This window comes from Martes martes (genome assembly GCF_963455335.1).
Source record: "Martes martes genome assembly, chromosome: 1".
In the NCBI taxonomy this organism is placed as follows: Eukaryota; Metazoa; Chordata; class Mammalia; order Carnivora; family Mustelidae; genus Martes; species Martes martes.
Genome location: NC_137888.1, coordinates 160846757 through 160874421, shown reverse-complemented (window position 1 = coordinate 160874421; position 27665 = coordinate 160846757). Strand labels below are relative to the sequence as shown.

Below are 27665 nucleotides of genomic sequence, written 5' to 3'. Positions count from 1 at the left end.
TTGCGCAGAGCGGAGATTGCGCTTGCGCAGAGCGCAGGGCGACGTGGCTGGCCGGAAGTTGGCTGTTCGGAACCGCCGCAGCATCGCCGCCGTTCGCTGCGCGGGTCTATCGGAGGGCTGTTGCGTTGCGCCCCGCCGGCACCACCATGCTGAAGAAATTCGACAAGAAAGACGAGGAATCGGGTGAGGGGGCGTAGGCTTAGGGGAGGCTGGACCCTAGCGCAGGCTCAGCTCCCTCGCCGGGAGCCCTCGTTCCGGGCCGCTGCCTAGACCTGAAGCCGAGACCCAGTGAGGGAGAGGGGTTGTGCCAAGGTCCGCAGCTGGTCAGTGGCAGGCCTCGGAGAGCGCGAGCATGCTCCACTTCCCTCTCGTGAGCTCGGACCGCGATTCGCGGGGTGACCTTGGGCGGGTCATGCTCCTCTGTGGGCCTCAGTTTCCCCAGCTGTCAAGGGGAGGGGTCCGGCCAGATGCACCGTTGTGACTTTGTTCGTGAGACCTCTTGGGATTCGCGAGGCTGCGCTGCTGCTGGCCAGACTGCGGCGTAATCTGTGGAGCCAGTGTTCTGTGGCTGAGAACCGTCTTCCATTCATTTATTCAGTAAACGTCTATTGCGCGTTTACGGGATGCGAGGCACTGTACTGCATTCTGAGACTGCAATAGAACAAATGAGACACTCGGTGCCTGAGCTGGGAATATTACGTCACAGGCGTAGTGGAGAAGATACGCACCAGCCAGATAATGACACATGTAATTAATTACAAATGTGACATTTACTGTGAAGAAATCCTAGTCACTACGAGATGGTGGTCCTCACACATTGTAGGGACTCAGTTAAGTACAAGTTGCATAAATGAATGCAAGACAAGACGCCGTGAGAGGCACAGAAGGACTGTTACCAGGGCTGCTGGGTGACTAAGAGGTTTGGGGTAAAAGGGGCTCCCTGCAGGAGAGTGGTAAGATCTATCTGCAAGGTGTAGAGCTTTGATTGCCATTCTGTAGTAATTTGAACTTGACTAGGTAGACAATAGTATGGGAGGTTTGCAATTTAGCTTTACAACCTGTACTCAGTCTTCTGTATTCTTTAGGTGGAGGCTCCAACCCGTTCCAGCATCTTGAGAAGAGTGCAGTACTCCAGGAGGCAAGTGTCATTTGCCCTCTTTCATCCTAAGTGTTCATGTTGTACTCAAAATAGTAACACATTCAAAGTGGTGGTTTAAAGAACAGTAAGGGAAGGTCGCCGGGGTGGCCCAGTCGATTAAGGGGCTTCCTTTGGCTCAGGTCATGATCCCAGGGTGTTGGGATGGAGCCCCACATCAGGCTCCCCGCTTGGTGGAGAGCCTGCTTCTCCCTCACCTTCTGCCTGCTGCTCTCCTACTTGTGCTTTCTTTCTAGCTCTCCGTCAAATAAATAAATACAATATTTAAAACTAAATAATAAAGTAAAGAACAGTAAGAGAGAAAACCTGTTCCTGGAAAGACAGGAAAGCTTCATTCCTGGAGAGACTTCATGACGTTTGCATTTGTTGTTGTTCTTTGCTTCTAGTTAACAAGTATTTACTACTGAGTATCTGTTAGTAAGTCAACACATCCCAAACTAATATTTAGGGAACATTTGAGGAGTTGTTAATAGATGAATTAAAGAAAAAGCAAAACAAAACTGTTCACTTATGAAAATAAGCTTATTCAGGCAAATGTATTTATTTACCCTGAAACTTCTCAGATCTTGAATGTGCTTGAGGGCAGTCAGTGGAAAGGAAATAAACTGGGCTAGAAGGTAATGTTTTTGGTTGCTTCTTCTTAGGCCCGTGTATTTAATGAAACTCCCATCAACCCTCGAAAATGTGCCCACATCCTCACCAAGATCCTTTATCTCATAAACCAGGTAAGAGGGTGGAGCTTGGGGGTGGGAAAAATGGTGCTGGGGGTTATTGGGAGGGGTGCTAAATCAGGTAGCTTAGGGTTTTTGACAGCTCCTGTGTGGTTGTCATCAAGCTCTGGATCCCCTCAGTGTCTAACTCTGGTGCGTTGCCCTTGATGGAGCCTCTGCAGGGTCTGGGGATCTGGCCTGGGTTGATCTGGCAGAAAGACCCTTCTGGCCTCCCTCTCCCAAGCTGACACTTCTTTTTTGATTAAAACAGGGGGAGCACCTAGGGACCACCGAAGCAACCGAGGCCTTCTTTGCCATGACCAAGCTCTTTCAGTCCAATGATGTAAGTGCCCTCAGTCATTATTGTCTACCTCTGTGTGGATTGGAGTTTTCCTAACCTTGGTCCTCATACTGAGCCGGGCATCACAGGGCTTTTCCTATTTCTTAACCAGCCCACACTCCGTCGGATGTGCTATTTGACCATCAAGGAGATGTCTTGCATCGCTGAGGATGTTATTATCGTCACCAGCAGGTGAGTCTTGGGTCTATGGATGGCTCCTCTGATGGATGCCATTGCCACAGAGGCCGTTTTTTCTCATGTGTATCAGGCAAAGAGACTTTTATTTGACATCATGCCAGGCACCCTTTCCTCTTTTGTCTCCCTCATCTTTCAGTTACTGCTGCCCACCCCATGGCAGCCTCTAGAGTATACAGTTTCCCTTTTAATTCTCTGGCCTTACCTTGGCAAACATCCTTCCTTGCCTTGATTTTCCCTCAGTCAACTGAGCCAGCCTGGAACTTTCACAAAGACTTTAGTGAGTACCAAGAGAGAACACAAGAGAAATAGACATAGAGAGTGCAGGGGGTATACGGACAGGCTCCCTCACCAAGTACTGGTTTCTGCTTCACAATGAATTATTCAGGGGACAGATGCGACTAAAATATAATCCCTGTCCTTAAGAGCTAGGGCTCAGTTCTCTCATTCTTGCTACACTTTGAGGATTGGGGGAGATGTCATAGATACGTTTAGAAAATATTTACTGAATGTCTACCAGTCCCTGTGTGTAGCTCTGGGAATATGGCAGCAAATGAGACTGACATGAGCTCTGCAGCCCCAGAATTGACAGAGAAATAGCCAGGCAGACAGGCGTTAAGATATACTAGTTTATCATGGGAAGTGTGATAGACTGTGAGAACAGTCCAGAAGGATATCCACCTTGAATCTGGATCAGGAAAGGCCTCCTAGACCTGTCTGAGTAAAGTCCTGAAGGATGAGTAAGAACAAGCAGGACGGTGCTAGCTTTGGCAGCACGTATAATAAAATTGGAATACAAAGATCAGCATGGCCCCTTCTCAAGGAAGGCAGGCACATTTGTGAAGCGTTCCATATTTTTCCAAAAGAAAGTAAGTCGCTGCTTGAGAACAAATCTCTTCCAAAAATTCTTATTAAAAAAGGAAGGGAGGGAAGGAAAGAGGGAGATAAGGGTGCCTGTGTGGTTCAGTCGGTTAGGCACCTGCCTTAAGCTCAGGTCATGAACCCAGCTTCCTGGGAGCGAGCCCTGCATTGGGCTCCCTGCTCCTCAGGGAGCCTGGTTCTTCCTCTCCCTTTGCCCCTCCCTGCCCATGGCTATCTCTCACGCTTGAGGTCTCTCTCCCAAGTAAACAAAATCTTGAAGAAAAAAAAAGAGAAATCTAGATAGATAGATAGATAGCAGCATAGAGGTGGAGGGGGTCAGGAGTGCTCCAGGCTGAGGGAATAGCATATACAAAGGCCTGGAGAGAAGAGAGTATGGCCTGTTTGGGGACTTCTCTGTTAAGGAGTTTATACTTGATGGTAACGGGCAATAGGAAGATTTGGGAATGTTTTAATCCAAGCCAGAGAGTGACCTGGTCAGTTTCAAGTTTTGTTTTGTTTTTTTAAAGATTTTATTTATTTATTTGACAGACAGAGATCACAAGTAGGCAGAGAGGCAGGCAGAGAGAGAGAGAGAGAGAGAGAGAGAGGAGAAAGCAGGCTCCCAGCCAAGCAGAGAGCCCGACTCGGGGCTCAATCCCAGGACTCCGGGATCATGACCGGGGCCAAAGGCAGAGGCTTTAACCCACTGAGCCACCCAGGCGCCCCTGTTTTGTTTTTAAGAGACTTTATTTATTTGAGAGAGCATGAGAGGGGAAAGGTCAGAGGGAGAAGCAGACTCCACACTAAGCAGGGAGCCTGATGTGGGACTCGATCCTGGGACTCCAGGGTCATGACTTGAGCCGAAGGCAGTTGCTTAACCAGCTGAGCTACCCAGGCGCTCCATCAGTTTTGAGTTTTATAAAAATCTCTCTTGTTGCCATGTGTCTTTTGACCAGGAAGAAGTAAGAATACAGTGAGAGTGCTAGTTAGGAGACTCATATAGTAGTTCAGGCAAGCATGGTGACCAGAGCTGGGGACAAATGGGTGGGGACATGTGCTTGGGAGGGGCCAGCCAATCTTCTGTGTGTAGATGATGCCTTCCCTTCCCACAGCCTGACAAAGGACATGACTGGGAAAGAAGACAACTACCGGGGCCCAGCTGTGCGTGCCCTCTGCCAGATTACTGATGTGAGTCCCCTGTCCCCACCAAGCAGCCATTCTCCTTCTCTGCTTCTTGGCAAGGCTCAGTCATGATCTTCCTTCGCATGCATTAGGTTGTCCTGCATCTCACTGAGCCAGGCAATGTGGGGGTGCGGGCGGGGCACAAGAACACCAGAAACAGGTGTGCCTCCTCCTTGCCCTCACTCTTCCCACCCATCACCTGCGCTTCTGATGGTCACCGAGGATTGATTGGGTCCCCTCCCACCCTCACTCGTTGTCCCCACAGAGCACCATGCTGCAGGCTATTGAGCGCTACATGAAACAGGCCATCGTGGACAAGGTGCCCAGTGTCTCCAGCTCTGCCCTAGTGTCTTCTCTGGTGTGTAGCTGGGGACCCTGGCGGGGCTGGGCAGCAGATTGGGAAACAAAGGAAATACCAGAGTTTCTTTTCAGTAGGAAAAAAAAGTGTTTCTGTATCCCCAGATCTGAGAGTCCCATCAACTTTCTTAGTGAGGCATACTAGGGACCTCTTAGGACCTATCCCTTGGGATGACCGATCGTTGGAATTTGGGTCTGGTGGGAGATCTGCCACCGGGGCAGAGAGTGAGGGTAGGAACTCTCCTTGTGCACCGTCTCACAGAACCAGCACAACGAGGAGGCTCTGGGCTGTGTCTGAGGGAGGATCCAGAGCTGGACTGAACTGTGAACTGGGGCCAGGAGGTATGACAGCAGAGGGTCCTGCCTGCCTGCTTCTTAATGTGCTCTGTTCCCATAGCACCTGCTGAAGTGCAGCTTTGATGTGGTCAAGCGCTGGGTGAATGAGGCCCAGGAGGCGGCATCCAGCGACAACATCATGGTCCAGGTGAGGTGTGAGCAGAGCAATGATATTTACAGTTCTTAGGCGGATGGTGTGGCACTAGTTAGTCAGAATGGACCTCACCATGGAGATCCTGGTGGTCCCTAGCAGGAGCAGGCTTTAATCTTTTGTCATTGGATTGGGGGGAGATTTGGGAGTTTGGGGAGAGAATCCAGGGCACCACTTGGGAAGGTAAAAGTTAGAGGCTGCTTACCCGCTGGGACTGAAATATTCAAGTATTTGATAACCAGCTGAGTGGTGTTTTGGGGTATGGGAGGTAGCAGACTCGGCCTAGGCAGGCATACGGCCTTTGCCAAGCTGGCTTTGTTAGTGATGCATGTACATACCTTGGTGGGGCTTTCAACTACTTTTTCAGTGACCTGGGCCAGGAATTCCTTTTACCTCTGTGAGTCTCAGCTTCCTTGTCTATAAAATGGGAATGGAAGTTTCTGCCTCACAAAGCTGTGAGGATAATATGAGACAGCATCTAGAACATCTGACCTGTGGGGTTAGGCATTTGCCTTCTGCTTGGGTAACGATCCCAGGGGCCTGGGATCAAGCCTCGCATCAGGCTCTCTGCTCAGCAGGGAGTCAGCTTCTCCCTCTGCCCTTGCCCCTGTTGTGCTCCTTCTCCCTCTCTCTCTCTCTCCAATAAATAAAATCTTAAAACAAAAAACAAACAAAAAAACAAACCCCCATCTGATCTGCTGTATGCATACCTGTAGGTGCTCCCCGTGTATTTATCTCTTCTTCCTCCTCACCCCTTGTGCTGCCTCTCCTCTTCAGAGCCAGCTGTGGCCCCTCAAAATACTTACCAGGGTCAGAGAAGGTTCTCTCATACAAGACACCCACGTTTGCCTGACTTAGCCTTTGAACCCCACCCTCGTAAAGAAACAAAGAGCGGGGGGATAGGAAATAACTCTATATACCTTACATCCCCAGAAGGGGAAATCCCTTGACTTTGGGCACTGCAGACCTAGCTTTGCCAGTCTCAGCCATGAGTCCTGGGGCAAGTCCGTGGGACTACAGATACCTACCTTGGGGGCGTCGTAAGGCTTAATGCCACATGGTCTCAATGGGAGGTGTGCCGCACGCCACCCTTACCGCACGTGTCCATGCTTGGAGCCTGGCTCCCACTTTCTCTTTCTTATCGAAAAACACTGCATCCCATTCTTTCATCTCTTTGGCATCTGTTGTCCCCTCCATATCTGTACTCCTGGTGCCCACTGGGACCCTTGCCAAAATCAGAGGCAGGAGCTAGACTACAAGTACATCCACGTGGTTTGTTGAGCATTGTGCCAGAGGCCATCTGTACAGAGCACCTGGGGAAATTGTCACAGCCACACTGAGGTAGCTACTGTGATGCCCACCTTAGAAATGAGAAGGTTGAAGCCCAGAGAGATGAAGTGGCCTGCTCAGGGCCACACAGCCAGTAGACCTGAGCTTCACACACCTGTACTCTGCCATGATCCCCTGTCTCTAGTACCATGCTCTGGGGCTCCTGTACCACGTGCGTAAGAACGACCGCCTGGCTGTCAATAAGATGATCAGCAAGTTCACCCGGCATGGCCTCAAGTCTCCCTTTGCCTACTGCATGATGATCCGGGTGGCTAGCAAGCAGCTGGAGGAGGAGGACGGCAGGTAATGGCTCTTGTCTCCCCTGGCCAGGTGATGCCTTCTTCAGTGCTGGGCCATCCCCGACTTCTTGCCACCCCTGTTCTTTTGTAGCCGGGACAGCCCACTGTTTGATTTCATTGAGAGCTGTCTGCGCAACAAGCATGAGATGGTGGTGTACGAAGCCGCCTCGGCCATCGTCAATTTGCCAGGCTGCAGCGCCAAAGAGCTGGCCCCAGCCGTGTCAGGTTATAGCCCTCCCTTCGCCCCACGTGTTTGCACCTGCTGGGAATGAGGCCTTGGGCTGAGGGTTGGGGGAAACAAAGAAAAAGCCCACTAATAGGCCCTGGCATAGTAAAGATCCTTTTTAAGAAAAGGATCCGGAATCTAGTAAGTACATGTTCAGTGCTAGGCACCGTACCAGGCTCTCTCACATGCATTATGTCTGGGGATAGGGTACTTTTAATTCCATCTCACTATTCGTTAAAGAGCCTGGGGCTCTGTTAGGCTGGCTAGCCATGGCAAGGGGGCCTGGCGGAAGAACCTAAGATTGAGAAAACCAGTACATGCTCTCCAGAGACCAATCTGTCGCAGACAAAGGAGAAGGCAATTCAGAGGGGTCACTCAGCCTGGAAGCTGGAGCCCGATAGTCTGGGTTGGAGTCCTGGCTTCCTGACAGCCAAGGCACAGGGAGGGGTGTACTGCCTGACGTACAAGCACATAGGATAGGAACCAGAGCAGTTGGTGAAGCCAGGACTGAGGTAATTCTGGTTTCTGTACATGCCCAGGAGAGAGGAGTGCAGTTCCACTTTGCAGGGGTAAAGGGCCCAGATTTCAGGTGCGGGCAGTCCTGAATTTCAGTCCTGGTTCCTGCCATTCCCTGGCAGCTAGTCTCGAGTGTGTTTAGTAGCTTTGCCCCTATGTGCCTCAGTCTCTGTATCTGTTAAACGGGGATGATAGTAAGAGCTGCTTTGTGGGGTGGTGAGAGATCAACGAGACAAGGCACGGCGACTTCTTAGCATAATGCCTGGCACACAGGGGCTCAGGAAGTAGCAGCCATCATCACTCACGACACCCACCAGACTCTCATGAGCACATTAAAGCTTCTGTGCTCATGAGCTCTCTCCCTTGGTTGTGGCAAGGGTGCCAGCAGGGAAGTGAGCCCAGGGTTTGTGTCTGAACAGTCTCCTAGCCCTTGTGTGCCCTCCATACCCTTCCTCGGGAGGCCTGGGCTTTCCCAGCTGCTGGGCAGTGAGGGCAGCCTGGCATGTGGCGTCTGTCTCCCCACAGTGCTCCAGCTTTTCTGCAGCTCACCTAAAGCCGCTCTCCGCTACGCTGCTGTCCGCACCCTCAATAAGGTAAGGGTTTAGGGGTGGACAGAATGGGGGTTCTGGCCTTTTGAGAGGGTCAGGGAGGTGGCCTGATCCAGCTGGAGACGTTTCATGGCAAAAGGTATGTGCTGGTCACAGTTGCTTTCTACCTGATGGTGAGAGGGGCTCACCCGAAGGACCTCTGACCAGGCCAGAGCCATCCAGAGAGATAACAGAAGTCCCTTCTTGTCTCTGTTCTGTCTGTCCTCCCAAACAGGTGGCCATGAAGCACCCGTCCGCGGTGACAGCCTGCAATCTGGACCTGGAGAACCTGGTGACAGACTCAAACCGCAGCATCGCCACGCTAGCTATCACCACGCTCCTCAAGACTGGCAGTGAGAGCAGCATTGACCGCCTCATGAAGCAGATCTCATCCTTCATGTCAGAGATCTCAGATGAGTTTAAGGTACCTGGGCATGCCCGGAACACCCGCTGCCCCCAGGGCAAGGAAGATACTGTGGGCCTGCTCCCCATGGCCAGGATTGACCCCGGGGGCTGGTGAGGCTTGAGGACGTGGTGGAGTGGGTGGCACATCACCCTGCACAGGGCTCTGCCTTAGGAGACATGCACAGCCCGCCTCGGGGGCTTTGTCCATATTGTTCCTTTGGGAGGCTGGTTGGCAGGGCACAGAGTGAGGGCCGAGGGAGCAAATGTCAGCAATTTCTCGTTTTCTGGTATGGGCTGATGGCGGTGCTGTTGATCAGTTTGGGGAAGGAGGGAGAGTCAGGTCCTAGGTGAGAGGAGCAAGAAGATCATGGTGGTGATGACAGACATGCTGAACTTGAGGTGCCAGCGGGTGAAGTTCCCTGGCGGACATTTGGAAACACTGGCCTTGAGCTCAGACAACAGACAGAGGTTGGGGAGTGAGCGGCATAGAAGAGGTAAATCCACAGGAGGAGGAAGGACCGCTGAAGCGACTCTGTGCAAAGAGGAGAAGGCCATGGCCAGAGTACCCAGCAAGGAGCCAGAACAGCCGATGGGTGAGATTGTGGGGGTGGAGGTAGGAAGAGAAACAGGACAGGTGGGATGGAGAGAAGGGCCTGCGGACTTAGCGTGAGGTCTGAGGCAAGCAGCGTGTAGGGGACCCAGAGTCTGGATTTGGGGCTGTTGGGACTGGTGTGCATGCCACCCTAGTTGGATGGGCTCAGGGATCACATGCTCCCTGAGGGTAGAGATGGAGTTCCCCTCTCCTTGCCCTCTAGCTCCAGGGCCTGGCTGGGCCTAAAGAAGGAGTCTGTTGGCACTTAGTGAACTAAGTAACTTGACCTTAGGGGGCTTAGCAACTATGAGGGCTGCTGTTCACACATGTCTGTTTGACTCAGGTGGTGGTGGTCCAGGCCATCAGTGCCCTGTGTCAGAAGTATCCTCGCAAACACGCTGTGCTCATGAACTTCCTGTTCACCATGCTACGGGAAGAGGTAAGAACAGGCATTTGGGGCATGCCGGCTCTCCTCATGCAGGGAGTGACCTGGCGCTAGCTCCATGCTCAATTTGGAGCCAAGGTCCTCTTCTTGGGGGGGTACCAGATCAACCTGTTAACCAGGTGGATTTCCTAGTGCCTGCCGCCCTTTCTGCTCCTCTCGGACCACAGTGTAAACGTTCACCCGTTCCCAGTAATTACAGTAATAACCAGTGACTCAGCAGTGGCTTTAAAGAGCAACAGATACCCTGTGGCGATGCTTGTGCCAGACTCAGGGAAACCTGCGTTCTTCACTGGTGTCTAGTACAGAAATTGTCTGGGCCATTCCAGGAGCTCCAGGGTTGGTTTCTTCAGAAACTGATGCTCGTAATGTGACGCTGCATTCTGTTTTTTCTTCTGATGTGAATTAGTGACTCACGTACACTGCCTTTCTTGGGCGTCTCAACAAAACCAGTTTATTCAGAGGACCAGAAGCAAAGGGTTTTAGGGTAGATTTGGTCCCCAGGTATCTGGTGCCCCTTTGGCCCAGCCCAGATGGGCCCTTGGACCGAGGCAGGTGAGGAGTCCTTGCCTGGGGTATCTTTGGGGGCTCCTGATATATTAGAGGGGAGGAGGGCACTAATACTTAGGGAGGGAGCCCTCAGCTAATGGGTCCAGCACTTTGGAGACATTACAGAGTGTATACAATCTTGTGATCCTTGTAACAGGCCTTGTCAACAGACATCATTTTCCCCCTTTAAAAATCAGGGATCTGAGGCTCAGAGAGGTGAAGTGACCTGCCTAGGGTTACATGGCCAGACTCCATGGTTTTCTCCCAGACCTCCTTTCCTCCAAGAAAAATTCATGGTTCCAAATATCAGTTAAGTGTAAGACCTTCACTCATTAGAGTTCCAACAGTCAGACCCTGAGATCTTGTCTTCTAGAAATGGGCCTGTTGCAGGGGCATGTCATTCTCTAGTCAGAGCAGCTGCCAGCAAAGCCTCGTTGAGGTTGCTCTGAGTTTCTTGCTGCCCCTGTGCTGCTTGGCTAGCTTGTAAAACTGATACTGAAAATAGCATTTGAAGGTTTATGGTTTGCCTACTCACTGAAGTTCAGTGGTGTACAAATAGTATCTGACTTACCCTTCACAATAACCTGGCAAGTAAATACACTGATCATGGTCCTTAACTACGGAGGTGCCTGAGGTTCGGACAAGGAAAGTAACTCACAGCCATAACACAAACTAACCTGCAAATGGGCCAGATTGGACCCACAGCCAAGTTGTACTGTGATTGTACAAAGTTTTAAGCATTTCAAGTTAGGGTCACCTGGGTGACTCAGTAGGTTAAGCCTCTGCCTTTGGCTCAGGTCATGATCGCCGGGTCCTGGGATCAAGCCCAACATTGGGCTTTCCACTCAGTGGGGAGCCTGCTTCCTCCTCTCTCTCTGCCTGCCTCTCTGCCTACTTGTGACCTCTCTCTCTGTCAAATAAATAAGTAAAAATCTTTTTAAAAAATTTTTAAGTTAGTGGTCATTATTTAAAAAAAAAAAAGATTTTATTTATTTGAGAGAGAAAGAAATCACGAGGAGAAGAAGGGTCAGACGGAGAAGCAGACTCCCTGCTGAGCAGGGAGCCTCTTGTGGAACTCGACCCTGGGACTCCAGGATCATGACCTGAGCCGAAGGCAGTCACTTAACCAACTGAGCCACTCAGGTGCCCAGTTAGTGGCTGTTATTTGCAAATCAGGAAAAGAGCCACCAATGCTGGCACAACTGATTTTATAGTTTCTCCTACAAAATTTGGAAGATCTGGCAACACTGGGTTGAGTGGTGATTTCCCTCTTTAGGTGCGACAAGCACTGTGCAGTGCCTCACCCCTCCCATCCACTCCCCTTCCATTGCCAGATTATATGCCTGGCACCTGTGGGCACCTCAGTTGCCACCTCTATCATTAGAGTCTGTAAATTGCAGAGCACAGATTTGGTTCTGGGGTCTTCTGGCTCTCTGCTGCCCCATTCTGTTTGGGTTTTTTTGTTTTTTGTTTCTTGTTTTTCAGTTGTGGTAAAATACACATGACATAAAATTTACCATCCTAATCTTTTAAGTGTCTAGTTCAATATAGTAAATATATTCACATTGTCGTAGAGCTAATACCCAGAACTTTTTCATCTTGTAAAACTGAAATTCTGTGCGTATTAAACAATTACTTTGTTTCCCTCTGCCTGTTGTCTGTCTCCAGAAACCACCTTTCTTTTTGTCTCTCTAAGTTTGATACTCTAGATATTTCATGGAAGTAGAATCATGCAGTATTTGTTTTTTTGTGACTGCTTATTTCACTTGGTATAAATGTTGCTGAGTTTCATCCATGTTGTAGAATATATGAGAATTTCCTTCCCTTTATGGCTGAATAGTCCATGTTATGGATAGACCCCATTTTGTTCATCCATTCATCTGTTGATGGACACTGGTTGCTTCCACCTTTTGCCGATTATGAATAATGAGGTTATGAATGTGGGTGTAAAACTCTTTTCAAGACCCTGCTTTCTATTTGAGTATATACCCAGAAGCGGAAGTGCCAGATCATATGGTAATTATGTTTTCTAAAATTTTCTGAGGAATCCCTGTACTATTTTCCATAGCGTTTGTACCACCCAGTTTGCCTTTTACTTCAAAGTTGGGAAGGAAAGTGAAATCTAAAATGTGTCTGTTAAACTATCTACTGTTAGATCTGGAAGGACCCCAGTGAGCATTCAGTCCACACCTTATGTTTTACACAAAAAGTAAGATAGAGGCCCTGAGAGCCAGGTCCCTTGCCTCCAGGTTCTGTGTTTGGACTGCTGTCCCTGGTCCCAGTTAGGTGCTGGGCCTTACAGCCATTTCTGGAAAGAGCAGCCTCCTTGCTCAGCTCAGCCCTTCCTGCTGCAGGGTGGCTTTGAGTACAAGCGAGCCATCGTGGACTGCATCATCAGCATCATTGAGGAGAACACGGAGAGCAAGGAGACTGGGCTGTCGCACCTGTGCGAATTTATCGAGGACTGCGAGTTCACTGTGCTGGCCACCCGCATCCTGCATCTTCTAGGCCAGGAGGGGCCCAAGACCAACAACCCCTCCAAGTACATCCGCTTCATTTATAACCGTGTGGTCTTGGAGCATGAGGAGGTCCGGGCAGGTGGGTCTGAGCCAGGGCTGAATGGGGGCTCTTAGCTGCTGCTTGAGCAGGTGGCCTGCCAAAGGGAGCGGAGCCTCAGCCCACGGGCGCTCTGTGTTCTTGCCTCACAAGCTCAGTGAGTTCTAACATTATGGGAAGGACCACAGATGCTTGGGTGTCACTCAGTTGAATGACTCTTTAGCTCTCTGATTTTTGTTACTGACTTACGGTTTTTAATTTTCTTTTCTTTCCTGCTTGTTTTTTGGGTTTTGTTTTGGTTTGGTTAGCTTTTTTTTTTTTTTTTAATGGTAGCTTTATTGAGATATCATTCACATATTGGAAAATTCATTCTTTTTTTTTTTTTAAGAGAGGGAGCATGGGATGCCTGGGTGGTTCAGTAGGTTAAGTGTCTGCCTTTGGCTCAGGTCATGATTCCAGAGTCCTGGGATTGAGTCCCGCATCAGGCTCCTCGCTCAGCAGGGCGTCTCCTTCTTCCTCTGCCTGCCCCTCCTCCTGCTTGTGCTCTCTTGCTCTCTCTGACAAATAAATAAAATCTTTTTAAAATTTTTAAAAAGGTTGGGGGAGCAGAGGGAGAAAGAGAAACTTAAGCAGGCTCCATACCCAGTGCAGAGCCTGATTCAGGGCTCCGTCTCACAACCCTGAGATCATGATCTGAGCCAAAATTAAGAGATGGATGCTTAACCAACTGAACCACCCAGGCGCCCCAAAATTCACACTCTGAGTGTGAATTGAGTGTATAATTCAATGTGTAACCGTCATATTCTTAATTTTATTTTAAATTTTCTTTCCTTTTCTTCTCATGCCCCCACTGGGCAGATTTTTCTTATTTCAGCAATTAATATTCATAAATAATAGTTCATTTTTTCATTTATATTAATCCAGAGGCTCATAACTGTGAGTTGAGGCCATTTGGATACATAAGCTGAGCAGCCTGTGTGTGGCTAGCTTCTGTTGCCTCATCATAGTCAATTCTGAAATTGCTTCTGGAACCTAAAGATGGGGCTGCCTTCTCCCTGAAACGGATGAGGGAGTTGAGGCCCAATGGAGGCCCACACAGAGCCACTCATTGCATTCATGGCAGGTTTGGGCCTATACACTAGAGACAGCTTGGCTCTGGGGCTCTTCTGCTCAAAAACCCATTCTAAGCACTGAAAGTGTCCAAGCTGTGAGCTGTCAGATACATTGGGTAAATCGTATTTGCTTCATAAATACAGGTGCTGTGAGTGCTCTGGCCAAGTTTGGAGCCCAGAATGAAGAGATGTTACCCAGTATCTTGGTGTTGCTGAAGAGGTGAGTCTGAGCCAGAGTTCCCTGAGGGATGACTGTGTTCCCCAGGGGAGAGAAGTTATACAACTGTGGATTGTAGGAAAAAAATAGAAAGCACAGAAAAGCATGAAAAAACAGTATCGTAAAAATTCTGTGACCACTGTTGAGTTTTTCTTTCTTTCTTTCCTTTTTTAAGATTTTATTTATTTATTTGACCGAGAGAGTGATCACAAGTAGGCAGAGAGGCAGGCAAAGAGAAGCGGGGAAGCAGGCTTCTGCTGAGCAGAGAGCCTGATGTGGGGCTCGATCCCAGGACCCTGAAATCATGACCTGAGCCGAAGGCAGAGGCTTAACCCACTGAGCCACTCAGGCACCCTTTTTTTTTTTTTTTTAAGTTATTTTCTTTCTTTAAAATAGCTTTACTGACATATTTTGCAAGCCATAAAGTTCACCAATTTAAGATGTATAATGTGATGGTGTTAGTATATTCCCAGAGCTGTGTAACCATCACCATAATCTAAGTTTAAGACTTCTTTTTTTTAAGGCAGCCCTCTCGGGTCCCCTCCCTCTTTGGGAGCTTTGTATTCTCATTCAGTAAACTTTACTGTCACTCAGTAGACTTTGCTGCCCACCAAAAAAAATTTTTTTTAAAGATCTTATTTATTTGACAGAGAAAGAGAGCAAGAGAGAGAGCACAAGTGGGGAGGAGAGGGAGAAGCAGGCCCCCCTGCCCAGCAGGGAGCCCCAGGCAGGGCTTGATCCCAGGACCCCAAGATCATGACCCGAGCCAAAGGCAGCCACTTAACCACTGAGCCAGCCAGGCGCCCCAGTTTAAAACATTGTTATCTTCCCTAATAGAAACCCTATATTCTTGGTGCTTATAGAGCAGAGTAAATGTCTGTTGGGCTAGGGCAGTTTTCTCACTGTGGGTGTGTGTTCTCAGCACTAAGACTCCTTGGTTCCTGTGGGGTTTTTTGCAATGTATGAGGTCTGATGAGGCTGTTTTCAGCTGTGCCTCCTTGGCTCTTGCTGGTTAGCTGGTGAGGGTGGAGATAGAAAGAGAAACTCTATATCCATTACTAGTCACTTTGCTCTCACTCATCCCCCAGCATTCTCCCACCTAGCCCTAGACAACCACTAATCTACTTTCTATCTTTACGGATTTGCCCTTTCTGGTTATTTCATAGGAATGCATTCATAATCTGTGGCTTTTCATGTGTTCGGCTTCTTCACGATGTTCCTTTCAGGGTTCATCCATGCTGTAACATGTCCCAGTACTTCATTCCTTTTTATGGCCAAAGAATTCATTGTACGGGTAGACCACATTTTAGCTATTCACCAATTGACAGGCATTGGGATGTTTCCACTTCTTGGCTCTTGCAAATAGTGCTGTTGTGAACATTCATGCCCAAGTTTTTGTGTGACCTGTGTCATCTCTTCTCATGAAGATACGCCCAGGAGGAGAATTGTTGGGTCATATTAAATTCTTTTTTTGACATGCCATTGGATATAGAAGATTGCCTCCTTCAGTGGGTGGACTTTAAGGAGAGAACCCAGGGAATATGAATATGGCCACCCCTTACGAAGTTAGTTAGAATATCATGGGCTTTTCTGTGCATTTGATGCCCGGATCTCATATCTGGGGACTGAGCTTTAAGAAACTTGCTTCCTCGGACTACCCTCTGAGGAAGCCCTGCAGCATCCCTCCCACCACCCTTGGGGGCCCCAGTCAGGAGTTCTGTATGTTCTGACTGTAGGTGTGTGATGGACGACGACAATGAAGTAAGGGACCGAGCCACCTTCTATCTCAATGTCCTGGAGCAGAAGCAGAAGGCCCTCAATGCAGGCTATATCCTAAATGGTGAGTCTCACTGGCTGTCTTTGACTTGGCCCCATCCCAGGGCTATGGCCCTTCTCACCACTCCGGAGCAGGTGCACCCTCCCTGAGGAGGGGAAGTTTGAGTCAAGACACTTGTGGCTAGATTCTCATGGCAACTTCATGGCATCACCATAACCTCAGAAGACCTAGAATCTTTTTTTTTTTTTTTTTTTAGATTTTATTTGACAGACAGAGATCACAAATAGGCAGAAAGGCAGGCAGAGAAAGAGGAGGAAGCAGGCTCCCTGCTGAGCAGAGAGCCCGATGTGGGGCTCGATCCCAGGACCCTGGGATCATGACCTGAGCCGAAGGCAGAGGCTTTAACCCACTGAGCCACCCAGGTGCCCCTAGAAGACCTAGAATCTTGTGGTTCACACCAGTGTGGGTGGAAACAGCTCAGTGAATTGAAACATTAGTCATTAATTTAAAAAACCCTCTCTTCGCAGAATACTCTATTCTCCGTAAGTCACTCTTTTACATACATTTATCCCCATACCAGCTGTGAGAAGGAGGATATAGATGAAAAAGTGGAGGCTCAGAGGGTTAAGTGGTTTTCTCAGTGGTCTAGGATCACACGACCTAGACCCAGGGCCTCAGTCTTTTGTGGGGGATTCTGGGTGCTCGTTCTGTCTTGTTTTCAGACAGTGTCTCTCTCCTACTGGCTTCTAGGTCTGACTGTTTCCATCCCTGGTCTGGAGAGGGCTCTGCAGCAGTACACTCTAGAACCATCAGAAAAACCTTTTGACCTCAAGTCTGTGCCCCTGGCGACCGCGCCAATGGCAGAACAGAGAACAGGTACGTGATACCTGTGCTTTCGGAGGCCTTCAGGTCCAGGCCTCTGTTGGAGGGTCTGCATGGGCCATGAAGGCACTAAACCTAGGCAGGATAGGGGGGCTTGTACCAAGAGGATGGGATAATCCTTTCTCCATCTGGCTCCAGGAAACAGAGACACAGGCACATGAACACTCACTCTCTTTCTCACATGTTCTGTACTCTCACATGTTCACGCTCTCAGCGGGGTTGGAAGTTATAATCCCTAAGCAACAGCTCTGCGGTCAACACCGCACTGTCTCATTACTGGAGTTGTTGATCACTGTGTATGTTTGCTTCTGCAGAAAGCACCCCCATCACAGCCACCAAGCAGCCTGAGAAAGTGGCAGCCACCCGGCAAGAGATCTTCCAGGGTGAGTAGCAGTGCTTGGTGGGGCTCTCGGGACCTGGGCTTGGTCTCCTCAGCTTTAGGGTAGTTGCTGTCCTCAGGGGAATTAGAAGAGACTCAATCAACAACAGTTCTTTTTTTTTTTTTTTAAGATTTTTTTTTTTTAAGATTTTATTTATTTATTTGACAGACAGAGATCACAAGTAGGCAGAGAGGCAGGCAGAGAGGGAGAGAGGAGGAAGCAGGCTCACCGCCGAGCAGAGAGCCTGATGCGGGGCTCGATCCCAGGACCCTGAGATCATGACCTGAGCTGAAGGCAGAGGCTTTAAACCACTGAGCCACCCAGGCGCCCCCCTTTTTTAAGATTTTATTTATTCATTTGAGAGAGAGTGAGCATGAGCAGCGGGGAGGAGCAGAGGGAGAGAGAGAAGCAGACTCCCCGCTGAGCAGGGAGCCCAATGTGGGGCTTGATCCCAGGATGCTGAGCTGAAGGCGGACGCTTAACTGACTGAGCCACCCAGGCACCCCTCAGCAGCAGTTCTTACTCGAGTGCTGGGCCCTGAGAGTACTTTAGACAGCACATTTGACCCTCAGGTGGAAGTTAGCGGGTCCATTTGGTATTGGAGGAACTGGAAGTTAAGAGAGAGAAAGTGAAATAGCTGAGGTTGCACAGCAAGAAAGTAGAGGGGTTGGAAGTAAGATTCACATCAGCCTGACTCAGAGCTGCCACTCAGCCTTGGTTCTGAGGGCTCAGGTCCCCAGAGCCAGCCTCAGGCTACTGAATGTCAGATTCAGTATAGCTGGGGTCCGAAGACCCTAGTGCTTTTTCTTGGTTTCCAGAGGTGTTCAGTCCACGTTGTCTGGGAATATTTTGTTTAGATATTTATCTATCCCTGTGGTCTTGTATCTTTTTAAGGGCAGAGGCTGTGTGTCTAACTGCCAGACCATATAATCTACTAAATTCCCACCTTCCAGGACTAACACGTGCCCCTCTTCCTCCTTGAAGGGTCTCCTATGCTCATCACTTCTACTCCAGCTTTTCTGTCTTCTCTTAACTAGTTCTGTCTGGTTCTTCACAGGTTCTGTCCTTTATATGTTTTATCATAGCTTTTAGTACAGTGCCTTTCTTCCTCACGGTAAGTTCCCAATTATTGTTGAATTAAATTAACCCCCCCCCCCATTTCATTCCATTTGAGAATCTTGTCTTCTCTCATCTTTCAGATTCAGCAAAACTAGGATCCAGAGCTAACTGGGATCACTCTTAACACAAAACTTTTCCTTCTGTATTACTTTTCCCCTTACTGTTACCACAGATCGCCACAAACTTAGTGCCTTAGCACAACACGTGTATATTATTTTACAGTTATGAGGGCCCAAGTCCAAAATGGGTTCCACTGTGTTGGCAGTGCTGAGCTCCCTCTGGAGGCTCTGGAAAAGAATGGTATCTTTGCTTTTTCTAGTTTCTAGAGGCCTCCTCCATTCCTCTCCTGGTGACCCCTTCCTCCACCTTCACAGCCAGCTGTGTGGCCTCTTCAAATCTGACTCTGAGCCTTCTGCCTCCTTCTCTTAAGGATCCTTGTCATTACATCGGGTCCACCAGATAATCCAGGATAATCTCCCCGTCTCAAGATCCAACTTAATCTTATCTCCAAAGTCGCTTTTACCATGTGATACAATGTACTTGCAGGTTCTGGGAGTTAGCTTGTGCACATCTTGGGACCACCATTCTGCCACATCTTCGAAGGACGGCTCCTAAGTCTCTTAGAGGGTATCAATTTCACCTTTAAACAATATTCCAAAGCCTAGCATTTATTGATCACCTGTTCAGTTCTAGGAACTTTGATTGCCTCATTAATCTTCACAACAATCCTGTGAACGAGATTATTATACCTGTTTTATTGGTGAAGAGTTGGAAACTCAGGTATTAACTGATAGCTTCTAGCAGAATCCCCCAGGGTAGTTAAGTGTCAGATCTTAAAACTTGGTGTCCAGTGAAATAAAATTCCCATAGAGAAAAACTCTGGTGGCTGATGATCATGATGGCCCAGAAGTGCCTGCTGAAATCAAAGCTGGCTGTTTCTGGGCTTCTTAGTGCCTCGTGTTCATCAGATGCAGTCCTTCGGGTAGCAGAAGGCTGAAGCAGTCACAAAGAGAAAGCAAAATAATAATAATAATAATGCTTACTTTCTGTCTCTACCCATGAAACATGAATTGAGTACCTACTAAGTTCAGGGCAAAATATCAGATCCCTGGCCTCAGGGTACAATTCCTGTCCGTACAGAGTTCAATTTAACTGGGAAGACAAGTTAAAAATCTTAGAGCAGTGGGGGCACCAGGGTGGCTCAGTGGGTTAAGGCCTCTGCCTTCAGCTCAGGTCATGATCCCAAGGTCCTGGGATCGAGCCCCGCATCGGGCTCTCTGCTCAGCAGGGAGCCTGCTTCCCCCTCTCTCTCTCTGCCTGCCTCTCTGCCTACTTGTGATCTCTGTCTGTCAAATAAATAAATAAAATCTTTAAAAAAAAAAAATCTTAGAGCGGTGGTCTTCAAATATCAGTGCGCATCAGAATCATCTGAGAAAATGTCTTAGAAATGCAGATTCCTGAGTCCCAAATCCAGAGATTCTGATAGAGCTTATTTAGGAGAGGCCAGGAATCTGAGTTTTTTGACAAGTCCCCACCCCCAGCTAATTCTGATAAGGGTGATCCATGACTGTAGTTTGAGAAATGCTGCCCCTGCCATAGAATGGAGAAGAGGGCAGTAGGCATAGCCATCATAGGCAGACATCGTGTGCAGACTGCTGCCAGAGGTCTCCTTCACCTGGATGGGCCAGGGTGGGGGCCTCTGGGCCAGAGCACCCAGCCCAGTGCTGGAACCTGGTTTTGGGGTATAAGGATAGGCCTTACCAGGTGCCCACAGACCACTTGAAGTAAGGTTTTCTGCAAGTCTGAATCTGAAACCTCTCCTTACTGGCCATTTATCTTAACTAACAAATGTATAGGACCAGTTTGTTCTTTTGCCTGATTCTATTGCTAGGACATCATTTGTCTCATCTTGAGAGTTTTCCTTTTAAGAATCTTTGCTGAGCTTCTAAAGTTGTAGGAGTCTCCAAGTGGATTAGGCCTAGGCCATTGGGATCTCCCAGTCAGTTTCCTGGGGCTGAGGTCTTTTGTGAGACAGAGGGAAAGAGAGTATTCATGGCGGGTGGTACAACTTGAGGAAAGTTAGCAAGAGGAGAAAATGCATTGGTGTATTTGGGAAATAGCGAGTACCCTGTCATTGTATATGCATATCCGTCCATCTCAGTAGGGTGAAAGACCTGGAAAATTGGCCATGAGCATTTATTAGAAATCATCACAGGTTGGTCTGGGAATTGAAAGGCTGAGTGAACTTGTGGCCTGTGACTTTCAGAGCAGTTGGCGGCAGTGCCAGAGTTCCATGGGCTGGGGCCGCTCTTCAAGTCGTCACCTGAGCCTGTGGCCCTCACTGAATCAGAGACCGAGTACGTCATCCGCTGCACCAAACACACCTTCACCGACCACATGGTGTTCCAGGTGAGCAGGGAGGGCTGAGGCCCTGCTGGGACACTGGGCTAGGGAGTGGTCCCAAGTGTGACGGGTCCTATAAGGTCCTGCGTGGAGTTGGTCAGGAGCTCAACGTGATGATAGGTCCTGTCACCAGCTGGTATGTGTCTTATAGCCTTGATCCAGGACCTCTCTGGGTCCTGTGTGTCAGCACGGGGACAGGGAGACTGTGCAAGGGTACTGGGATAGGAATCAGGGTGAGTTAGGCCCTCTGGGCTCTTCCTCTCCAGCAGCGCTTGGACCTAGAGCTGTGTCTAAGTAACCCCTCTCCTCCCTGCTCCAGTTTGACTGCACAAACACACTCAACGACCAGACCTTGGAGAACGTCACAGTGCAGATGGAGCCCACTGAAGCCTACGAGGTGCTCTGTTACGTGCCTGCCCGAAGCCTACCCTACAATCAGCCTGGGACCTGCTACACATTGGTCGCACTGCCCAAGGAGGACCCTACAGCTGGTGAGCACTTCTCCAGAAACCACCCTGGCCTTGTGGGAGCCCTTGGGGTCCAGATGGGGTGGGCTGGTTGTGCACCAGACATTTGTCTCCTATGAGAGCTTCAACTCCTTGATTTTACTCTTTGAAGAAGAAGAAAGGCCGAGTCCTGGGAACTTGTCATATATCATCCCATTTCACCCTCATAGAAGACCTAGGGGGATGAGTACTGCTCTCCCTATCGCTAGATGAAAAGATCGAGATTCAGGCTAGATGAGTCACCTAAGTTCATGTGGCTGGTAATAGGCAGGACCCAGACCTCTCTGGTCCTCAACTAGCAGTGCTTTCATTTCACCATGAGAGTACAAAGGCACAGACTGAAACACCCCAACTCCACTCCTTCCAAGAGACCCACCAGCGTCTTTTTCCAGGCCTCGGACAGTTGACATTTGTGGCACAGGCTTAGCCATCCTGTGGCACCTCTCCTTTTCCTCTCTCTTCCCTCTGGGGGCTCCTGAGACCCATGACTTGACTCTTTTTCCCTTCCACGAGGTGGTATCTTCTGTCCGGATTTGTGGGGTTGGATGGCTACTTGTGGGGTTGCTGCTACTGATAATATAATAGAGGCCTGGGAAACTGGCCATGGCCACCTGCCCTACGGAGGAGGTGTCCCCTGCAGTGACTAGGGACGTCCTGACCACCCAGCCTCTCTTCCCTGTAGTGGCCTGCACATTCAGCTGCATGATGAAGTTCACCGTCAAGGACTGTGACCCCACCACTGGGGAGACCGATGATGAAGGCTATGAAGATGAATATGTGGTAAGAAGCTGGTATCAAGAGAATAATTTTTGTGGCCAAGGCTGTAAAGCAACCCCCTCCAGGAGCTAACAACTAGACTTGAAGCTTTTTCTTGCTATTTTTGGCTTTTTGAAAGAAAGTTTTTCTTTAAACTTAAAAAGTGTACATGCTTTAAAAAAAGAAAACTTGGAAAATACAAAAACCAAGCATGAGCGAACAGGAAAACATTACTCATAGTCCTTGGGAGTTATGTGGAGGAGTGGGGAGGAGTTGTATAATTGCGGTCATTCTGGACATTATGTATCTTGCTATTTCCACTTAAAACCGTAGTGTGTTTTCCTATGTGTTTACAAATACTTCATACAGGGGCACCTGGGTGGCTCAGTTGGTTAAGCGACTGCCTTCGGCTCAGGTCATGATCCTGGAGTCCTGGGATCGAGTCCCATATCGGGATCCCTGCTTGGCAGGGAGTCTGCTTCTCCCTCTGACCCTTCCCCTTCTCATGCTCTCTCTCTGTCACTCTCATTCTCTCTCTCTCTCTCTCTCTCAAATAAATAAGTAAAATCTTTAAAAAAGAAAAAAGAAAATTAAAAAAAAAAAAATACTTCATACATAAAGTTTTTCATGACTTGAAAAATACTTTGATATATAAAGATAACAGACTTGACCTTTATTCCCTCAATGTTGGGCATTTGAGCTTCCAGATTTCACTGTAAAAGCTGCATTAAGTATCCCTTTGGGTCCAAATTTTTATTTGCATTTCAGATTATTTCCTTAGATATATCCTTAGATTCCTGGAAGTAGAAAAATTGGGTCAAAGGATAAGCACAACTTTAAGACTGACTCGTGTTGTCAAATTGCTTTCTAGAGAAGTTGGATTGGTTTGCATCTGTTGAGTGGTCCTTTCATGCACTCAGATGACTTCTTTTTTTTTTTTTTTTTAATTTCTTTATTTGACAGACAGAGATTACAAGTAGACAGAGAGGCAGGCTGAGAGAGGAAGGGAAGCAGGCTCCCGGCTGAGCAGAGAGCCTGATGCGGGGCTTGATCCCAGGACCCTGGGATCATGACCTGAGCCGAAGGCAGAGGCTTTAACCCACTGAGCCACCCAGGCGCCCTACTCAGATGACTTCTAATTCCAGTTTTCTGAGCTTGGTTGGAGCTGAGTGCAGGATCGCTCTGGGGTTTGACCATGGGGCAGTGGCTCAGTGCCATCTGAGGGCAGACTGTTATACTCAGCCTGGGGATGCAGATTGTTCAAATCCTCGTAACTAGGGGAAAAGTTACCATGGACTACAATTGATATTCACCATTGTCACACTGGAGCCATTGTTGAGGGGACCTCTCTGAGCCAGCAGTGACCTTAAGATCAGGAATTGCCCTAGGAGCAAGTGAGCTTCTTGGGACAGCTGGCCCTGAGGCATTGCTTCTGCTGTGGGTACTGAGTCCTACTTAGGCACACCTTAAACATTCCCAAGAGTAGGGGCTCAGTGAAGATCGGGTGGGTGAGTAAATGGGGAATGTTTATATGCTGTCAGTCCAAGGTGGGTTGTAATACTGTATGTCGTGTTCAGGGAGGACACAGCTGTGATGGAGGTGGGGTCTAGAATATGTCAGGCTAAGAGAACACAGCTGAGGCAGAAGGTGGGATCTACTGAGTCAGGAGTAATAGAGCCATAGGAGGCAGACCTTCTGGATCCTTGAGACACTGACTCTAGGAAGGCTTCAGAAGGGATGTGATCCCTGAGCTGACATCCTCAGGTGAGTACTTGAGTCAGGGCATTTCTATTGAAAGGACACCACTTAGCTGTGAGCACTTGAAGGACAGATAACCAGTTTATTGTATGTCCTCAGAGCCAAGCACGGTGCTCAGTGCCTAGTCAGCACCTGCCGGATACGTGGCAGAAAGGGATGAGCAGTGAGTTCAAAGCAGAGGTGTGCAGAGCAGGAACTCATTCCCCTGGAGGTATGTGCCTGACTTCCACCTCCATCTCCCCAGCTGGAAGATCTGGAAGTCACTGTCGCTGATCACATCCAGAAGGTCATGAAGCTGAACTTCGAAGCAGCGTGGGATGAGGTAGGGGATGAGTTCGAGAAGGAGGAAACATTCACCTTGTCTACCATCAAGACACTTGAAGGTAAAAATCATTGGCTACTGTTGAAAAGTATCCTCCCCTTTCACTCCTGCCGGCCTTTGCCCCCTAGAAATCCAGAGCCCTGTCAAGAGCACATCTGAAGGATGCCATTTCATGAAAAGCCCTTTAGTGGAATACCTGGCTGGCTCAGTGGAAGAGCGCGCAACTCTTGATCTCAGGGTCAAGAGTTTGAGCCCCATGTTGGGTGTAGAGATTACAAAATAAATAAGTAAGCCAAAAAGTCCCCTTAGAGCAGCCTTAGGGGATGGGGGCATGGTGGTGACACAAAGGGGAAATGAGATGTGGCTCAATGATGCTGCGATTTCTTCCTACAGAGGCTGTGGGCAATATCGTGAAATTCCTGGGAATGCACCCTTGTGAGAGGTCAGACAAAGTGCCAGATAACAAGAACACCCACACGTTGCTCCTGGCTGGTAAGCAGCATTTCTAGGTGGGAAGGGCCTGTGTAGCTCACAGCCTGGATGCCGCAGCATCCTGGGTTGAGGGCTCCCACTGGGAACACGGATTCAAAGTCACAGCACTGAAAATTCATGAAGTAAAAAAAAACAGCAGTGACATATCCTCCGACCCTTGCTGCCTGTCATCTAGTTCCGTTCTGAAAGGCGATCGGCACTGCTATTACAATATATCGGTATATCCTTATAGTGATCTTATAGATATGAATGCTAACATGTACACATTTCCCTATTTTAACTCAAACGTTTATGTGCAAATGGTGTATACGGTGTTCTGCACTTTGCGCTTCACTTGACAGATCTTCCCTATACCTGGCTGGCTCAGTCGGTAGAGCATGCGACTTTGATCTCAGAGTTATGAGTTTGAGCCCTACGTTGGGGGTGGAAATTACATTAAAAATAAATGGAAGAATACATAGAGTTTTCTCCTATTCTTCAATTGTGGTAAAATCTACATAATGTAAAATTTATCCTTTTGAGCTCAGGTACACAGCTCAGTGACAGTAAGTATGTCTATGTTACTGTGCAGTTATCAACACTGTCCTTCTCCAGGACTTTTTTTTATCATCCCAAAGTGAACCCTCCTACTTTTTTGTAGCTTCCTTGTATTTCATTCTATGGGTGTACCATATTTTATAGAATCAGCCTGTATTGATGAACGTTTAGGTTGTTCCAGGCTTTTGCTCTTATAAAAATGCTACTGTGAATAATCATATACATACATATATATACACATACTTTATTTTGGATGTATGCCCTGAGGATATCTATAGGATAAATTAACCAAGGCATTACCAAGTCAAAGTGCATTTCTCATTTTGATAAATTGCTTTGCTCATTTTGATAAAAATTTCCAGTTGCCTTCCATAGGAACTGTATTCCTTTCCTTCCACATTGTGGACAACATAGTATATTTTCAGTGTAATACAGTAATCAGTAATATACACAGTATATTATCAGATCCTTATCAAATGATCTTTGCCAGTCTGGATGGAGTTTTTCTTTTACATTTCTTGTATATTGAATGAAGTTAAGCATCTTCCCATATATGTGTGTCATTTGTATTTCTTTTTCTGCAAATTATTTCTATAACCTTTCTCTAATTTTCTACCGGGTTGGTCGGCCTTTTCTAATAATAGGAATGGGATTTTAAGAAGTCAACATGGAAATTTTCAAACTTACACAAAAATCGAATAGTACAATGAACCTTCAAGAGCTCATCCTCCAGCTTCAACAACTAACAGCATCTATACCACCACTCACTCTAGTCCCTACCCCAGGTTATTTTAAAGAAAATTCCAGATCCAGCATTTTGTATGTAAATGTCTGTGTGTGTTTCTCTAAGAGATAATAGCAGCAATACAGTTGTCACACCTAAAATTGAACAAAAGGAAATGGGAGATTTTTTTTTCCTGAGTGTTTATAAACAGGGTTGGGAGGCAGCTCTGCTTCAGTGCCCTGCTCACAGCTGACAGACCCCCGGCGGATGTTTCTGGCCACGCTGAAGCAGTCCCCTGGGTCTCACAGACACCTGCGATGCGGTTTTGTCATGGAGGGGCTGTCCCTACATCTGCGCTCTTAGATTTAGCCAAAGGCATGAGAGCCTCCGTGAATGCCAGATAGAAGCTTTGTATGTTCGTTAATTCATTTGCACCTGGCAAAGCTTAAAAAAAAAAACAAAAATGGGTAGTATATTATCTCCTCTACTTTGTAGTTGAGGATACTGTGGCTCAGAGAGGTAAAGTGACTTGTACAGGATCTCACTTAGGGATTTCAGCCCAGCTCCCCTGTTTCCAGGTCCATTCCCATTTCACTACACCACAGCTGCCTTGATCAGTTGCTGCAAATGCCACCCTCAACCTCCACTCTGCAGCTTACCTCTATTTCTGTCTTCCCTCTAGGTGTGTTCCGGGGAGGTCATGACATCTTGGTGCGCTCCCGACTGCTGCTTTTGGACACAGTAACAATGCAGGTGACAGCCAGAAGTTCAGAGGAGCTGCCAGTAGACATCATCTTGGCCTCTGTGGGCTAAGAGGCCAGGCTGCATGAGCCCTACTCCTACCCTTTTCCCCTCAACACTACGCAGAAGTCATGCCTTCATCCTGAATCCAGTGGAAACTCCTTCCCAAGGCTCTGTATCAAAAACAATTAGGAAAAAAAAAATTAGAAATCACTGGGGGAAAAAATTTTTTTTTTTTTTTTAAATTTAACCCCTGCCCCAGGACTGCCAGGGGGTAACGTTTTTTTCTTTTTTTAAATAGGGGATGATTTTAGCTTGTCCTAGAACCTGCTGCCGGGCCTGTCAGGGTAGGGACGTCACAAATGAATAAAATGCTCGCACTTCCTCTTGAATTTATCCCCAGAAAACCATCTTATCCATATGAATAAATCAGCATGTATTTATTGAACGGTTGTTACTTATGCAGACTCATGCTTCAGGGCGCCAATTCTTCCCCCTTCTGAGTGGCCAAGAACACCTACTCTGTCCCCTTCACACCCATAGCCTTTTGGTTTCTGTACTTGAGGTCAGACCACTCCCACTGCTCTCCAAGCCCCAGAAACAGGAGTGGTGCGGGTTTGCTGAGGGGATGACAGCAGGCACTAAGGTCATGCGCCCGTTCTTGGCGTCCTCACTATCTCCCTCCTCTAGGTGATGAATGGAGCCCTTAGAGGGTTTGGGTGGATTATTGGGTGTTCCTTAGCATGTGCACGGGGGTTGCCTGTTCCCAATTCAGTCCAATTTAGTGAATGCACAGAGGGGAAGAACAGCCCTTAGAGAGCACTCTGGTGGCTGAAGATGCAGAAATCTTTAGTTTATGTCCCAAGGGAGCAGGCTCAGAGGCCACCTCAGCTGCTATTAAACTCAAGCCAGGTGACTTTGCTAATTTCATGGAAGAAATACAGCTGCAAAGCCTGTTTTTAAAGAATCTAGGCCTCACCCTTAGAAATTCAGATTTGAGGGTGGAGCGGTAGGTGAAGACCCTGGAAAGTCGCATTTTGGTGCCCACTTAAGTATGACAGTGACTTGTGTGATTCATGGAAGATTTCCTGATTGGTTCTCAATTTTTGCCCCAAAACTCTTGAGGCGGTTGCCCTCGCTGCGAAGTAAA

The 27665-nt window shown here is 48.2% G+C and overlaps 1 protein-coding gene across 1 annotated transcript; it reads left to right on the top strand.

Annotated features, from left to right (window-relative positions):
* Window positions 1-26: 26 nt before the first annotated feature.
* Window positions 27-26963, top strand: COPG1 (COPI coat complex subunit gamma 1). Its single transcript, XM_080807421.1, has 24 exons — window positions 27-183; window positions 1086-1138; window positions 1801-1881; window positions 2138-2209; window positions 2319-2398; window positions 4375-4450; window positions 4710-4802; window positions 5199-5285; window positions 6763-6920; window positions 7008-7141; window positions 8184-8251; window positions 8481-8669; window positions 9586-9681; window positions 12588-12831; window positions 14046-14121; window positions 15855-15958; window positions 16646-16771; window positions 17092-17160; window positions 20543-20685; window positions 20999-21170; window positions 21868-21965; window positions 23944-24082; window positions 24415-24513; window positions 26457-26963. The coding sequence occupies exons 1-24, from the start codon at window positions 147-149 to the stop codon at window positions 26585-26587; spliced, it is 2625 nt and encodes an 874-aa protein (XP_080663547.1). The 5' UTR covers window positions 27-146; the 3' UTR covers window positions 26588-26963.
* Window positions 26964-27665: the final 702 nt, after the last annotated feature.